This window comes from Notolepis coatsorum (assembly GCF_963971535.1).
Source record: "Notolepis coatsorum genome assembly, contig: SCAFFOLD_547, whole genome shotgun sequence".
In the NCBI taxonomy this organism is placed as follows: Eukaryota; Metazoa; Chordata; class Actinopteri; order Aulopiformes; family Paralepididae; genus Notolepis; species Notolepis coatsorum.
In genome coordinates this window covers 121,458-138,903 of record NW_028171224.1, presented here as the reverse complement: position 1 = coordinate 138,903, position 17,446 = coordinate 121,458, and the positions used below count along the sequence as shown (strand labels likewise).

Genomic DNA, 17,446 nt, shown 5'->3' with positions numbered 1-17,446 from the left:
GGCCTGGGGGGCGATAGAGAGTAACAATGGGTGACAATATTGTCACAAGGAAAGATGAAATTACATACCTAGGTTCCATCCTAGAGACAAATCTTTCCTGTGACAAAATGGCATCCAAGGTAATAAAAAAAGTCAACCAACGAATTAGATTATTGTACCGGATCTCCTCTCTGGTAACAAGAATACCCTGAAGACTCTGGCAGGAGCACTCATTCAAGGGTACTACGACTATGCTTGCACCTCATGGTACCAAATCACCTCAAAGGCGCTAAAACAAGATTACAAACATCACAAACAAACTGGTCAGACTACTACTTGACCTTACTCCTAGAACCCACCTCACCCTGCCCACTTTGACTACCTAGGATGGCTTAGAGTAGACGACAGAGTACAGCAACTTGCAATGGGCCTGGGCCTCATTTATCAACGTGCGTACGCACAGATATGTGCGTAACCCGTGTGTACGATCGTTTCTAAGCAAAGTGTGGGACTTATCAATTTGAACATGTGCTTGACTTTGTGCGTATATTTACGCACAGCTCCGGCCGTGCGTACCTGGCGCCCGGTGGTAGAATATGAAGACTGCAGGCTGCAACGCGGAAATAAGCTTCCGTGCATTAGTTTCAACACTGGCGTGTTCAACTTCTGTATGACCCGTAATTCATTATAGTTCATTGTAAATCGCGACAGTAGTGTAATTATAACGTGCTCACGCGCGAACAAGAGGTTGGCCTGCTTGTTTGGCACGGGGGGGCAGACGCAGAACACCCACCTCCAAACGCGATTAAATATTGTTTCAAATAAAAAGCTAAATACTATTATTTTGTGTGTCATGTTTCCAAATAAGATTGGTCACAACGAAATGCTTTCTACTTCAATTTGTTGGTTAGAATAGATGACCTCCGTTGAAACTTCACTGAGACTAACAGTCTATTTGTGAGCTCCCGCACAGACGTGATAATATAATAATAACAATAATAATAATAGCTTCATTTTATATAGCGCCTTTCAGAGACCCAAGTCGCTTTACATAGATAGGGGGGGAAATAACAAAGTAACAAACATAGTGGACAGACACAACATATAAATATGATGATGGAATTCATTCAAGTCCTCTCCACCCTCGGGTCTTTGCCACCGGCACGGTCATCGTGATATTGGATATTGAAAATGGGGGACCCTGGTGTAAACAAGACAAACGTCTTTCTCTGGTCTGCATCCCCTTAATAATTGTGTGTATTGAGCCGTACTGTATTGTACCCATTCTGCAATCTGTTAAATAAAGTTTTCATTCATTCATTCATTCATTCATTAATTCAACAATGGCGAGTTTGAATGGATAGAGAACATACTGCATGATATTCGGAGAAAGAGAGTGACAGAGTTGAAAGTGATATTGTGTTTGTGGACCATGAGGGAGAGGTCAGAAGACCGGTGCCTCCACCACGTCTGGAGGGTCGAGCTGTGTGAGAAAAGTTATAGTTAGTAGATAAGGCTGCCGGCGTTGTTGAATTTGAATTAGCTGGTGTAATCCAGGTCTCAGTTAGAGCTAGAGGTTTTGACTATATGCATAGGCAGTAATGAAGTCAGCTTTCCTGACAGCTGATTGACAATTCCATAAGCCTCCATGTATAGTGATAGGTATATTTGTGGCTGGGGAGGGGGGGTAGGAGAGGTTTGCAGGGTTGCTCCCAAATTGGCGAGGGTGGCTTGAAGCTGGCCTGGTGGAAGAGATGTTGGGATGGGTAGGAAACACATTGTTAAAGGGGATAGTGTGAGTAGCAGGAGGAAAGGTGAGTTTCTCAGGTGAGGGGGGTGGGAAGAGAGTAATGTGAAAGAGGGAGGTAAAGCATAATTATTCAAGAATGGTCTACTTAGCACTTGGATTCTGTAGGAAAACTCCTTTGTCCCTCTTCATTCGCGATGCTTCACTGACGCTTACCCAGCAAGCCTTTAAATCACTATCACTAATTACTGTGGTCTGACACCTGCCACAAAAGGCCCATGCAGATGGCCACACCTCCAGGCTCTAGTCAGCTGGGGTGAAACTAGTTATGATTAAGATTTACAGAACACAATTCCTAAAGTTAGTAAATTCAGTAAAATTATCCTACCCTTAGTGCTGTTGTCATCAGAATGCTATTATGCTATTATCAGATGTCACAGACCAGCCCTACTTGGCAGAACCAGCTTGGTTTGAGGAGGTAGCCCAAGCCTAGTGACTATGACACTATGAACTAGTGGTCGCCTGGTATGGGTTTTTCAATGGCTGACTATTATCTATCTATGTGCCCTTCTTTTTTCATAATCTTTTGCCAAAAATTCTCTCTCTCTCTCTCTCTCTCTCTCTCTCTCTCTCTCTCCTCTCTCTCTCTCTCTCTCTCTCTCTCTCTCTCTCTCTCTCTCTCTCTCTCTCTCTCTCTCTCTTTCCTTCCCTACTTCAGGTGAGCGCGAATGGCAATGTGCTGCGCAGTGAGATCGTTGGCTCCATTAAGATGCGTGTGTTCCTGTCAGGCATGCCAGAGCTGAGGCTGGGTCTCAACGACAAGGTTCTGTTTGAGAACACCGGGCGTGAGTAGCTTTACTACCATAGAGGATGTTCATGTGTGAATGAATGAATGAATGAAAACTTTATTTAACAGATTGCAGAATGGGTACAATACAGTACGGCTCAATACATACAATTGTTAAGGGGATGCAGACCTGAGAAAGACGTTTGTCTTGTTTCCATCAGGGTCCCCCATTTTCAATTCATATAGACATTTGTGACATACACAACATACATGACATTTATGGCATAGGGACATATAGGTATTTAGTACTGATACATTTGTGACATAAACGGTATTCCAATATACAGTACTGTTACCCCTAGATCCTGACAGAGTATATACATATGATGGGGAGGGGACTGTACATTAGGGGGGGTGGGTGGGTGGGAGAGAAATATACATACGGGCGGGGAGGGAATATATACATGCGGTGGGGAGGAGACTGTCTATTAGGAGTGGGGGGTTTGGGCATTTACGGTGGCCAGTTTCGAATTGCAGCCTCCCGTAGGTGCTCTTTAAGAGCGGTTTTGAATGTGGGCAGGGATTCACATTCCTTTACAGCTTTTGGGTAGGGCATTCCACATTGTTGTGGCATAATTGCGAAACGTGTTAAGTCCCTTGTTTGAGCCGAATCTGGGTTTAACATGATTTGTTGAGCTTCCTCTGGTGTAGTGGTTGTGGTATTCACTGACCTTTGGGAAGTATTTTGACATGTACATGGGCACCCCGGTCGTATAGTGTATCTTGTAGACCAGGCCCATTGCAAGTTGCTGTACTCTGTCGTCTACTCTAAGCCATCCTAGGTTGTCAAAGTGGGCAGGGGTGAGGTGGGTTCTGGGGTTCAGGTCAAGTAGTAGTCTGACCAGTTTGTTTTGTGATGTTTGTAATTTTGTTTTAAGCGCCTTTGAGGTGCTTTGGTACCATGAGGTGCACGCATAGTCATAGTACCCTTGAATGAGTGCTCCTGCCAGAGTCTTCAGGGTATTCTTGTTTACCAGAGAGGAGATCCGGTACAGGAATCTAGTTCGTTGGTTGACTTTTTTTATTACATTGGATGCCATTTTGTCACAGGAAAGATTTGCCTCTAGGATGGAACCCAGGTAGGTAATTTCGTCTTTCCTTGTGACAATATTGTCACCCACTGTAACTGAGAAGCCGTCGGTCTTGTTGAGGTTGTTATTTGAACCGCAGAGAATGGACTCTGTTTTGCCCATGTGTAATGATAGTTTGTTATCAGCGAGCCATATGCAGATTTTGCCTAGTTCCTGAGCTGAGGGTTTTTCAACCTGCAACTTGTTCTTGTCAGAGACCAGCAGGGCTGAGTCGTCCGCAAACAGGAACAAGTTGCAGTCACAGGCTGACGACATGTCATTTGCATAAATTAGAGAGTAGCGGTCCTAGTATGCTTCCTTGTGGAACACCACAGCTCACTGTGAGGGGGGGGATAGAGTACCGTTTACCTCTACCATCTGTTCTCTCCCTCCAGGTAGGATTGCATCCAGCTCACTGATAAGCTATCAAAACCAATTGCTTTTAGTGTCCTAGCTTGTCCATATGACAGTGTCTAAGGCCTTTTGTAGGTCCAGCATGACCATGCCGCAGTATTTGCCCGCGTCCACCTCTTGTTTGATGTGGCGTTCAAATAGAGGAGGCATGTGTCAGTGGAGTGGGACGTTCTGAAGCCAGATTGGAATTGGTGTAGTGTGAGGTCTATCAGATACGGTCATGTCAGGTTCAAGTGTGAGGTCTATCGGATACGATCATGTCAACAGGTTCAAGTCTGAGGTCTATCAGGTACTCTGGTTTCCTCCCACACCATGGAGACATGCATGCTGGGTACATAACTGGAGAACTGGAGCTGGTCCCTGGGCGCTGAACTGTGGCCCACTGCTCCTAAATACTTGGGATGGGTTAAATGCAAAGGACAAATCTCAAGTATTATGTAGAAATGTACTCCTTCTTCTCCTCTTGTATTGAGCATGCTGTGATTTGTGGGTGTGGCAATCACCAAATATCTTAATATTATTTCCGTCCTTGTCTGGCTACCCCTCACCCAACATAATATTCTTATTATGATTTTTTACAAATTGGGCAGCACATTAGGTAGGCAGTGTTCCTGGCTCAAAAAAGCACAGCTAATTGATTAACTTTTTTCTTTTTCGATATTGAGGAAATGTAATAGAATTCTGCCATTTCCATCCATTTCCTGTGATACTTGTGCGCATTCAAATACTTGGATGCGAACACGGCTAGTGTGTACTAGACGTAAAGAGGTCTCCTTCTGCATGATTTGTCAATTAAATCAACTAATTGATTGGTCAACAAAATCCTCTGACTATTAGTCAATTAAGAATTTCTTTAGTCGAGGATAACCTGCTAGTTAACCTTTATACCAACCCTTTAGTTAACCTTTATATCAACCCTCTAATTAACCTTTATACCAACCCTTTAGTTAACCTTTATACAAACCCTTTAGTTAACTTTATACCAACCCTCTAGTTAACCTTTATATCAACCCTCTAGTTAACCTTTATACCAACCCTCTAGTTAACCTTTATACCAACCCTCTAGTTAACCTTTATACCAACCCTTTAGTTAACCTTTATACCAACCCTTTAGTTAACCTTTATACCAACCCTTTAGTTAACCTTTATACCAACCCTTTAGTAACCTTTATATCAACGCACTAGTTAACCTTTATATCAACGCACTAGTTAACCTTTATATCAACGCACTAGTTAACCTTTATATCAACGCACTAGTTAACCTGTCTTTGAACCCGCTAGTTAACCTTTATACCAACCCTCTAGTTAACCTTTATACCAACCCTTTAGTTAACCTTTATACCAACCCTTTAGTTAACCTTTATACCAACCCTCTAGTTAACCTTTATATCAACGCACTAGTTAACCTGTCTTTGAACCCCTAGTTAACCTTTATATCATATAAGCTTGAAACCACTGTTGTTCTTTTGTACTTATTTTTACATGTGTCTTATCAACTCTATCTCTCTGTATCCCTCCTTATCTCCCTCTCTCTGCATTCTCTCTCCTCTCTCTGCCTTCTCTCTCTCTGCCTTCTCGCTCTCTCCTCTCTCTCTCTCTCTCTCTCTCTCTCTCTCTCTCTCTCTCTCTCTCTCTCTCTCTCTCTCTCTCTCTCTCTCTCTCTCTCTCTCTCTCTCTCTCTCTCCTTTCTCCAGGGGGAAGAGTAAATCTGTGGAGTTGGAAGATGTCAAGTTCCACCAGTGTGTCCGTCTGTCTCGCTTCGAGAACGACCGTACCATCTCCTTCATCCCTCCTGACGGGAGTTTGAGCTCATGTCTTACCGCCTCAACACACTGTATGTACCAGCGTTTTTAGAGTCCTGAGGAGGACTTTGAGCTCATGTCTTACTGCCTAAGAGCTCACACAAAAATGTTATTGCCTTATAAATTCAGAGCCCATTCATTGTCTATGGAGGAGCCCCAAACTTTACATCCCTGATCAGAGGGTTCTGGAGGGTTCTCTTTCTGATTTCTAGCTTTGTGTTGTGCTGACTGACTGGGGCACAGGAAGAACATAGTAAGTTCTTGATATGGGAGGCATTCCCCTTTAATGCCCAAAACAAGTCCCGCCCGGACCGTCAAATCACGACTTTTAAAGTACAGTACATCCCCAATCCTAACTAGTGTGTGTGTTTGTGTGTGTGTGTGTGTGTGTGTGTGTGTGTGTGTGTGTGTGTGTGTGTGTGTGTGTGTGTGTGTGTGTGTGTGTGTGTGTGTGTGTGTGTGTGTGTGTGGTCCCCAGGTGAAGCCTCTGATCTGGATCGAGTCAGTGATAGAAAACACTCCCATAGCAGGATTGAGTACATGATCAAGGTGAGTCACTGGGTTAGAGTATTACAAACTGAATCCTGTCCATTACTTGCCATTGTGTGATTTTAAAGCGGCACTATATTTAATAATAACATTAATAACACCTTAACGTAAATCCGTAACATAAATGCGTATTAACGCCACAAATGTTTTTGACGCATAATGCACATTTAAAAAATTATTCGAGAAAAAGAGATTAACATTCAGTTGGATTTGTGACACTGTTTTGATTCCACATAGTAGAAGGGGATGTCTTTGTGACCATTTATTTTTCTCCATTCATTTTGGACACTATTACATGTGTGATTTGCTTTAGAAGTATAAGGGATCCAGGGAATGATCTTTGAGTAATACTTTATTTTAGAAAATGTAGCTTACCAATGTGTATCTGTTGTAGTACAATGTGTCTGTTGTTGCAATGCACTGGGGTCCATAATTTGGTTTTTAATGCTTAAAAAACTGGGGATGTTTTAGTGAACCTTTATAAGTGAAAGGTTGGACACTACATTGTGTGAGTACTCATATACTGAGTAATGTTACATTTAGCAGGTCAATATGGCCATCTGTTTGGCCATCTGTTGTTGCCTATTCCCTATTGGGCTTTGCATCATGTTGACAAGAGTATTAAACATTTGATAATAGGTGCAATACTAAAAAGAAATATCCCTTTAAGATACATTTTGAACAGATGAATGTTCTTATTTGTTTTTGCTTTGTTTGTTCGTACTGTAGTGTTATTTGTTCATTTGTGATTTCTCTGTCTCTCTCTGTCTCTCACTGTATCTCTCTCTTTGCCTCTATCGCTATCTGTCTGTCTTATCTCTCTCTCTCTCTCTCTCTCTCTCTCTCTCTCTCTCTCTCTCTCTCTCTCTCTCTCTCTCTCTCCCTCCACATCAGGCTAAGAGTCAGTTCAAAAGGCGCTCGACAGCGAACAACGTAGAGATCCACATCCCGGTGCCGACCGACGCCGACTCGCCCAAGTTCAAGACCACGGTGGGCAGCGTGAAGTGGATCCCTGAGAACAGCGAGATCGTGTGGTCCATCAAGTCCTTCCCGGTGGGTCTAGATCGTGTGGTCCATCAAGTCCTTCCCGGTGGGTCTAGATCGTGTGGTCCATCAAGTCCTTCCCGGTGGGTCTAGATCGTGTGGTCTATCAAGTCCTTCCCGGTGGGTCTAGATTGTGTGGTCCATCAAGTCCTTCCCGGTGGGTCTAGATCGTGTGGTCCATCAAGTCCTTCCCGGTGGGTCTAGATCGTGTGGTCCATCAAGTCCTTCCCGGTGGGTCTAGATCGTGTGGTCCATCAAGTCCTTCCCGGTGGGTCTAGATCGTGTGGTCCATCAAGTCCTTCCCGGTGGGTCTAGATCGTGTGGTCCATCAAGTCCTGCCCGGTGGGTGAGACAAACATGCAAATTCAACCCTTAAGGCCGAGATATGCTTCAACATCGGCTGAGATTCCGTGTGTGGGAGCTAGACCGACATACTTCCACAGTCAGTTCAACACGTGGGTTGCAGTACACCACCGAATCACTAGGTGGCCGTGCTGCATTGTGTTTTACAAATGGCTATATTTTGGGATTTCCTCGACCAGTCTTTCTTCAATTTGGTCCGTGTTTGTAATGTAGTTAACCCTTTCTCTGCCACGCTTATATCCATCCTTGTATCCAGTCTGCCAGCTCTATTTGTCTATGGAGATGTTCACCTATTTTGCAGGGCTATAACTTTTTAAATTGTATTGCTAAATTGACATTACTATGGCCCATTCAACATCGATTAGCTATCGTTCAGGATGTAGGAACGTTTTACTTTTTCATTCACACATTCATACAAAAATACGGTCTAGAGTATAAATATGTTTTTTCGTTTTCTGCAGTATTTCATAGAACGTGAGTTATAGCCATAAATGCATATATTAGATCATCAAATGCATTTTGATACCGATTGACGCCAGATAAAAAATTTCAACTGTACAAGGTCCCAGACGTTATGACTCATCATGCGCGGTTGACCGGAGGGGGGGGGGGGTCGTTTATAAGTCCGTGGCCGACGTTAAATCATTCATGTAGTATGGGTGATATATAGATCAGAGCCGTTTGTATAGAAAATGGTAAACAAACAGGCTGAAACTCACCCCAGTCTCCTCGTAGCGTTGGGTGATGAGCGTGGAGCAAAAAGATTGCTATTATGGGATGTTGATCTATGCGATCCATTTCCAGGTTGTATAATACTATATACGTCCAAATAATGTTGTTTATTGAGTTATGGCAACGGATCCCGCAAGCGATAGCGAGTGGCCGGACAGAATAGGGAGACACACCGGCGTCACAATTATCGACATCCAGTTGCAACTCGCCGATCGGCCACCAGGTGGCGGTATTGAAGCGTTGGAGAGTTGAGCGGAGATCTACAGCACCAGTCAAGGATCCGTGGGTGAAATATGAATACCATGACAGAAATTTGAAATATTGATCTCAAAGACGCTGTAAAACGTCATTGGCAGATTACGCATGGCGAGGAATGACATGGTAACACGTCATTGGCGAGAAAAGGGTTAATCACCATTGATAACGGAACGCTCCGACCGAGCTCCCGAGATGATAAACGGTAAATATGGAAGTACGTCAGGCCCAGCCCAGGGCAGTGGCCAATCACAGCTCTGCGCTGTCCACGTCACCTCACAGTTACATTATTGGCACCTGCATGTAGGCGGTGCCAGTAGGCTTGCGGGAACTCGGTAGGATCGGTGCAACCTTCGCAACCACTTTGACATCCAAGGATGAATTAGGCATTAGTTAGGAGAAAAGAGAAGGGGCGGAGATCAAGAAGAATACTCACCAGAGACTGGCTGCTGCAGGGCTTTCCCCAGGAGTCTCAACTAGGGGGTCACGCACAGTCACCCACTCTGGTAAAATAGTCAACGATCCCTCCCACCCAGCACACCACATATTCCAGCGCATGCCCTCAGGTCGCTACAGGTCCATTCTAACCAGACACACATGCTTCACAAACAGTTTTTTCCACACAGCAGTCCGAACACTAAACACCCTGGCCCGCCCCCCTTTGCACAGACGGGCAAGCATCCGTCACTGACTGACACTGTTACATGTGACTGTCCTGTATGTATTTATGTATATATGTATTTATTGTGGGGATTGGGAGATGGGAGGGGGGCGTTTGATGTCTGATGTTTCATGTCCCAGTGCTTTTAACAAACTGTACCGCAAATAATTACCACCAACCATCGTTGTGTGGCATTAAAGTATCTTGTATCTTGTATCTTGGAGGGGGGATGTGAGGCAAAAGAAATGCAATAAAGAAAGCCATTTGCAGTAATTTCCTGCAACCTAAAAAGTTATTTAAATAAAATAGCAAACATAAGTTCCAAATAAGTTATAAAGTTATAAAGTACAGTGTATAAGGTTGCACAATAGTTTAACGTTGAACACACAGAGGACAATCACTAAGCTGGCCCCAAGTTTTCACTGCCAAATTATTTTTTTATTAATTGATATCTTTTAAACACCTGGTGGCACTGGAGTGGCGCTGCACCCCTATAACATTGTTTAGAGAAAGCCCTGTGCTGGGAAGAGGCACGCCCCATGGTGGCAAGCAAGAACAACATCCCACCCTGCTCCCCCTCCAACCAGGCCTTTTCCAGGAGCTCGCTCCATTGTCTTTCTATAGAGGTCGGGCACTCCGTAGTATAAACTCTTATCTTCCTGGACATTTTACATTAATATTTTTACTATACATTTTACTGTATATTACTGTATATTTTTTGCTGTATATTTTAGAATGTATATACATATTTTAGAATGCATATCCTTGACTGCATTTTTATTCTTATTCTTATTTTGGATTTTTGAGTACCTAAATGTTTATTGTGAGCGATCTGTAGTGCTGAATTTCCCTCAATAAAGTACTTCTGGGGGGCGGCTAAGTGGCGCAGTGGGCAAGGCGCTCGCCACTAACTCAGGAGATGCTGGGTTCGAGCCCAGCTCTCGGCGTTGCTACCAGCTTGGCTGGTCGTTCATACTAACACAATTGGCAGTGTTAGGGGTGGGAAAGCTGGTGGGTGGGGATTGGACGTTGTGGACAGCGACTCCTACAGGTCGGTTGGTGCGCCTGTACAGCAGAATCAGGAAGTAACGGGGGCAGCGTGAGCCTCCCACGCGTTACTCCTCGCCACTGAGAGATCGCGCTGTACAGGTGAAAAGATGCAACGGCTGCCTCCTCGTGTACCGGAGGGAACAACACGTGATGCAAGGCTTGGTCCTCACTGCAGCCGACCAGTGGGAGGCATAGTCTAGCAACGTTCGAGACAGGGGAGGGGAGAATTGGCGAGGCGAAATTGGGATGGGAGAAAAATAGAAAAATAAGGAGAAAAAGTGGATAAAAAAAAGGTACTTCTGTCGGGAGATTAAATAATATTAAATATATAAAATATTTTTGTATTCAAGTCGCTGTTTTTTTGCGGGGCTACCGGGACGGGAGCTTGGTGCATCTGGCGAGACTTTGTATGGAACACGCCATCATTTTAATTGGTTTAATTTTAATTTGGTATTACATTTAGTATATACATTTAGTTTGGTATTAAAAAGGTCTTACAAAGTCTTAAATTGAAACCTGCAGATACCCTGGTCTGTCTGTCTGTCTAATGTAAAGCCATTGATCTCTCCCAGGGGGGTAAGGAGTATCTCATGAGAGCTCACTTCGGCCTGCCCAGCGTGGAGGCAGAGGACAAGGAGGGCAAGCCCCCCATCAGCGTGAAGTTTGAGATCCCCTACTTCACCACCTCCGGCATCCAGGTACCAGCAAACAACACGCCACCTCACTTCAACCTGCATAATCACAGTCCAGACAGTGGTATTTTGCATACTAGGGTGAAAGGTAGAATCTGTGATGCTATCATCTGGGTAAAAGAGGCCTGTTTGTTAGCACTGGGGCGATTAATCCAGTTTCAATTTCTATTAGGATTTTGTCTTCCCACCATCATCGAAACAAGATAACCGATTATTGTGCCGCATGCCGTGTTGCTGTCATTTAGCCGTGTGTTGTAAATGCAGCGCAGCCTTCCTTCACAGCGGTGCACCCCCCCCACCCCCCACCCCCCAGAAGATGACAGAAAGGCAGCCTTTGGTCGAGAAGAAAGGTCAAACTGATTCAGTCGTCGTCATATGATTTTCTCAAATCAACAAGTAATCGTGTAATCAAACTAAATAATTGTGATTATGAATTCTGCCATAATTTCTTCCTTGATGTCTACTCAATCAAACCCCCCAGAAAACAGTATAACAGCTTGGCATATTCCAGTCAAGTGTCAAGTGTTCCTTTATTAAGCCTCTTGGGGAAATTCAAGTGTCATAGCAGCATTACATGTAGTAATAAGTATAGAACATAGAATAAAGTGCAAGTAGTAATGATAATAGTGATAACAGTAGTGAGTGGCAGGATTTAATCAGACAGTAGTAATAGTGATGACGGTATACATGGTCCAAGTAGTAGTAACCCTAACAGTTGGCAGCAGTCCGTGGCAGCAGTTGGCAGCAGTCCGTGCCCACGGTTGTGGAGCCTGATGGCTACTGGCACAAAAGACTGGCTGAGGGGGTGTGTGGTGTGTCCTGGGGGGATAAGTCTATGCCTGAACGTGCTCCTCATAGAGGCGGTGGGAGGGGTTTTCCAGTATTCAGTATATTGATATTGCCTACAACTAAACTATTGTCAAAGTCATTATACTGAAGCAGCTTACTGATAAACATAATTTGGACAGAGACGTGTCTTGCATTGAAGTTGACAATCAGGAGAGTGGTGGTCAAGTCGTTCTCCACTGATGAGAGATTTCCCACCATCGGCATACAGGAAGCAAGCTGTAGTTCTCCTTTCAGCCTGAAGAGGTCACTCTAGTACCACTGTACCCATGTGAGAAGTGACTGATATTGCCACTGGGTGGCGACATTGTCACATGAATGGACTGGGACTCACTGAAGTCGAGCGCAGGGTTTGTACTGTATCAAGCTGAGATATCAGGTGACGATGTGAAGGAGCACGCCGGCCAGTAATGTCTTCAATAGCCTTGGAATCTAGGGTCTAGATGGACTCAGATCCAACTCTGTTGAAGCCTAACTGATGGCGTGTCTACAGACTGACTAGAACGGTATACAATGGAATGGAATAGAATTTAATAGAAGTGAGAAGATAAGTTGGTTGTCCAATCAAAGTGGAAAGTTGTGTTTAATCTCACCCAGGTTCAAAGTTTAAAAACATGCACACACACACACACACACACACACACACACACACACACACACACACACACACGCATGCACGCACGCACACACACACACACACACACACACACACACACACACACACACACACACACACACACACACACACACACACACACACACACACACATTCTGTCATGTAGCTGAACACTTTTATCCAAAGCGAATTACAAGTTTTGTACAACAAATCAGCAGGAAGGGTACAACTCTGGCAGCTGAGTGAGATTGTTCGTCAAACAGTGTTAAACTTGAGTGCTACAGTCTTGAGTGCATAGTAGTATAGACAGATTAGCGTAGTAGTATAGGCATGGTCGATTACTTAGTAGCAAAGTGCATAATAATAAAAGACAGTATGGAAGTTTGTAGTTTTAATTAATTAAAAAGGTCCTGACTGGTGGGAAGTTCATTCCACCATTGTGGAGCGAGGACATAGAATAGCCTGCTTCGCTTTGATGACCCCCCATCAAAACACACACACACACACACACACACACACACACACACACACACACACACACACACACACACACACACACACACACACACACACACACACACACAAGGCAGTGCAAGTATGGCTTTATGTATTGCTACATCTTATCAGGAGTTCAGCAGATTAATTGAATTGGACTCCTTGGTCAACATTCTGAAGCTCCTCTTGGCACTTGTCTCCCAGAAAGCATTATCTCATGCGTTGTATAGAAGCTTCTTAGCATTTTTGACAACTGTTAAAGGAACACACCAACATTATGGGAAATGCGCTTACCGTCTTCTCCAGTAAGACAAGAAGAAAGATAACAATTCCCTCTGTGCGTTCAGTAGAAAGCTATCCGGCTGCAAGCTAGCCTAGTTTAGCACAAATTAATGGAAGTGGATACGGATCAGCTAGCCTAGCTGTTGGCCAAAGATACCTCTCCCAGAGCTAGGCTAGTGGTTCGTACCCGCTTCCATTAATTTGTGCTGAGCTAGGCTAGGTTGCAGCTGGATAGCTTTCTACTTAACTCACAGAGAGGAAATTGTTATCTATGTTCTTGTTGGATTCTGGAGAAGATAGTAAGTATGTTGGTGTTTTTCTTTAACCTCTCAACTCATTGTTGTTTTTCCATCTTTAATCCCTGGCATCATGCGTTGTTGATAATTTTCACGATGTTTGCAGAGCTATCATATATTCTATATTATAGCTATGGAGACAATAGTATGGCTCATTTGACAGGCACTATTTATACACCAACATGGAAAAAACGGTGTATGTCTACATACCTTCATTTGTGCCCTATCCCATGCTAAACATCGCCTCGTTTCACTCCAATCCAGGCTGATTTCCTGGAATGGGAGTTATGACGTGTTATGTGCATATGCGCAAATCGTTCGGGTTGCTCACCTGAAACCTATATTATTTCCAAATCAAAGCTATACCATATAGATGTTTCTTCACAAAGTCATCAAGGGGGGGGGGAGGGGGGGGGGGGGGTCGTTTTACGACGCTGCGATCATTACCAAAAAGCATGTTTTAGGTTCAGTAAAATACGACGCTGCGATCAATACAAAAGCATGTTTTAGGTTTTGTAAAATAGACCTTACCTTTGTCAGAAGGTACTCCAAAATGAATAATCCAGTAGTTCCATCATGATCGCCATTACCGGTGTGCATTGGGCCTGGCTAGAATACGGAAAACAATAGGTTACCTCCTCTCAAATCAGCGACAGATGGCTGTGTGCTGCTTCACTTTGAGCGGGAGGGGATTCCTGCAACCGGAGGCACTGAGGCACTGAGAGAAGCTCAGGAATAAGAAGCAAACAAGTCCCACCCAAAACTTGACCAATATAGTTGTGAACTGAGACAACCCTTATTTTGTTATTTCGCACAACCCTTATTTCGCACAAGGACGCGAGAAGGGGGGGTGCGGCAGGGGATGCAGCACCCCCTGCTGGATGGGAGTGTAACTGCAACTGCAAGGTTGTTTTGGATTTTATTCCAAATTTGTAACCGAGGCTACTCATGTCACAGAGCGGAACGGCACTGCAGATTTACCCTACTCTTGGAATTCATTCAGATCGTCATAGGGGCGCTGTCTCGATAATGCAGTGTTATTAACAGCATGTAGCTGACGCATGAACCGGTTGGGATTTGAATAGACGCGGCCTGGAAGCGTCAACGCGGAACTGGAAATCCGTTGGTAAAAAAAATAGACACAGCGGCTGCGCCCTGCCTGGGATAGTTAACTTTTGGGACGCTGAATTCGCAGTAAAGGAATATATGAACAAGCCAGCAGAACTATCCGAGCCCCCGGGAGGGTGATCGAAGACCTTTTGCATGCCGGCGAGGCGGCGATCATGTATGCGGGGAACGAATTGCAGAGGGAGGGCGCAACAGCCAGGTGGGGTAAGCTGGGCTGTGATGTGTGCATCAGAACGGTTACTTGTCTCGCACCGTCGCACGCTCAGAGCGCGGAGTTGGGCAGCGGTTTTGATTGAAAAGTTTGATTGAAAAGTTTATTAACAGATTGCAGAATGGGTACAGTACAGTACAGCTCAATACATACAATTGTTAAGGGGATGCAGACCAGAGAAAGGCTTTCGTCTTGTTTACATCAGGGACCAGGGTCCCCCATTTTCAATTCATCATAGTATCCTCTAGTGAACGAGAGTGTTGGTTATGACGTGACAGACAGTGGAGCTGTTTGCAGATAGCGAGCATTTTGACGTGTTGTGTGGTGGCGATGTCTCGCAGACAATACAACTACAAGTATAATTATATAATATATATATTTTATATAAAAAAAAATTATATATAAAAAAAAAAAAAATATCAAAAACGATCGATATCTCAGCACCCCCACTCCCCGCGGACTTCTCGCGTCCCTGTTCATGCAGACACATAATAGCAATTTCATTACGAATTGAAAATGGTGGACCCTGATGTAAACAAGTCGAAAGTCTTTCTCTGGTCTGCATCCCCTTAACCAGTGTTTCTCAAAGTGGGGGGCGCAGAGGCATGACAGGGGGGGCCTTGAGATTTAATTTTTTTTAATTTTTTTTTTATTACAGAAAATTATCACTAAAGTGCTATCTGTTGCAGCTGCACTGTTCTCCATGAAAATACCTTTTCTCAAAATCTGAAAATCATTATTTAATAAAACACAGAAAAGGATCACCAAGTTACTCTGGATAAAAAAAACCTTTACAGACAACATTGAGACAAAGCTTCCTGACACATCTCCATCCAAACTCTTGGAAGAACTCTTTGAAATCTCATCTGATACCACCTAGAGAGCTAGTTTAGAGTGTGGTGCTGAGTACCAAGTATCTCATCTCATGGCCCACCAAGTATCTCATGATGCAGCAGTTAAGGTGTTGATACCATTCAGCACCACATACAGTATCTATGTGAAGCTGGCTTTTCATCCATGACAGCTCTGAAAACAAAATATAGGGCCAATTTGAAAGGTCACGATATTGGTGTTATTTCAATAAATTTAAACATGGCCCATTTCATGACTATTTTGTTGGGGCGAGGGGGGGGGCAAAATATTTTGGTCCGCCAAAGGGGGGCCTGACAGAAAAAGTTTGAGAAGCACTGGCCTTAACAATTGTGTGTATTGAGCTGTACTGTACTGTACCCATTCTGCAATCTGTTAATTAAAGTTAATTAAACTATCTTCCATTAGTTGGATGTATGGCCTCTGCAAGATTGTGTGCAGCCATTTGTTTTTGTAACATCTGCTACATCTGTCCCACGTGTTCTTTGCAGCTCAGTTGTTAGTTCTGCCCCTCTTGACTGTGACAAAAAGGTTTTGAACAAACTTAATGTCATAGCTTGTATTTGATGATCTTCTTCTTTGTTATTTACTTGAATGGTTTGATCATTGATTAATGGAGTAATATGGGGTTCTGATAAACTAAAATTATTTGTTAAAATAACATAAGCTAACATATATTTTTACATCTATGCAAATGCATATGCAACATGTATAACTTGAATAAGTAATAAATACAGAAACAACATGTTTAACAATATGTAAATGAGTAGCTACATTTATTTTACAAACATTAACATTTATACGGTCTTTGGCCCTTTGAGGGCAACCATAATGCTGATGTGGCCCTCTGTGAAAATGAGTTTGACACCCCTGCTCTAGACTGTATGACATAATGTTTAATTTTTCTTTTCAAATGTATCCAAGAGTAAAAATCCTGTCAAAACAGCAGTCATAGTGTATATTTTCAACAATACGTTTGTTTACCAATAGGGTAAAGTGTTATTAGTGAGATTTAAGTTTATGGAATGTGTTTATAATTGAGTGAATATCCGCCATTTTAAATTAGCTAAACGTCGCAGATTATAGTCATATGAGGAGAGGGCATCCAGAGCTCTCAATGAGCATTGAAATTTCGAAAAACTACCTTTCCCAGCCGATTCCAGCTTCCTGCAACCAAATGATTTCTCTTGATTCTCTATCACAAAACTGAACTTTATTGGCATAGATTGGAGCGCAGTTAGTGTGTCTACCTTCTGTGAACATTTAGCAACAATCCCTGTTGCAATCCGATCCAAAATGACGGAGCCATATCCATTATAAGAATGGAACTGTACATACAGTAGATTGCATTCACGGTTATTCCTGCACGCCTGGAGATACTAAATCCAAATTGAACTCTGCCATTTGAAAGAGGAGATTTGGCCCGATCCATAGATGTGCGAGTTGGCTATAGGCCTGGTATTCTATATTCTATAATAATATTTCAAATGGCATGTG

At 43.5% G+C, this 17,446-nt stretch overlaps 1 protein-coding gene across 1 annotated transcript in view; it reads left to right on the top strand.

The window, feature by feature from the left end:
• Nucleotides 1-2,444: 2,444 nt before the first annotated feature.
• The window catches only part of LOC311248313 (AP-1 complex subunit mu-1-like), a gene marked incomplete at its 5' end in the record, with an annotated part of 54,715 nt that continues 39,713 nt past the window's right edge, over nt 2,445-17,446 (top strand). The window contains 7 exon segments of the mRNA XM_084339217.1: nt 2,445-2,575; nt 5,752-5,858; nt 5,861-5,892; nt 6,338-6,374; nt 6,377-6,408; nt 7,303-7,461; nt 11,086-11,211. Of these exon segments, the coding sequence (XP_084195343.1) occupies nt 2,445-2,575; nt 5,752-5,858; nt 5,861-5,892; nt 6,338-6,374; nt 6,377-6,408; nt 7,303-7,461; nt 11,086-11,211 (624 nt within the window).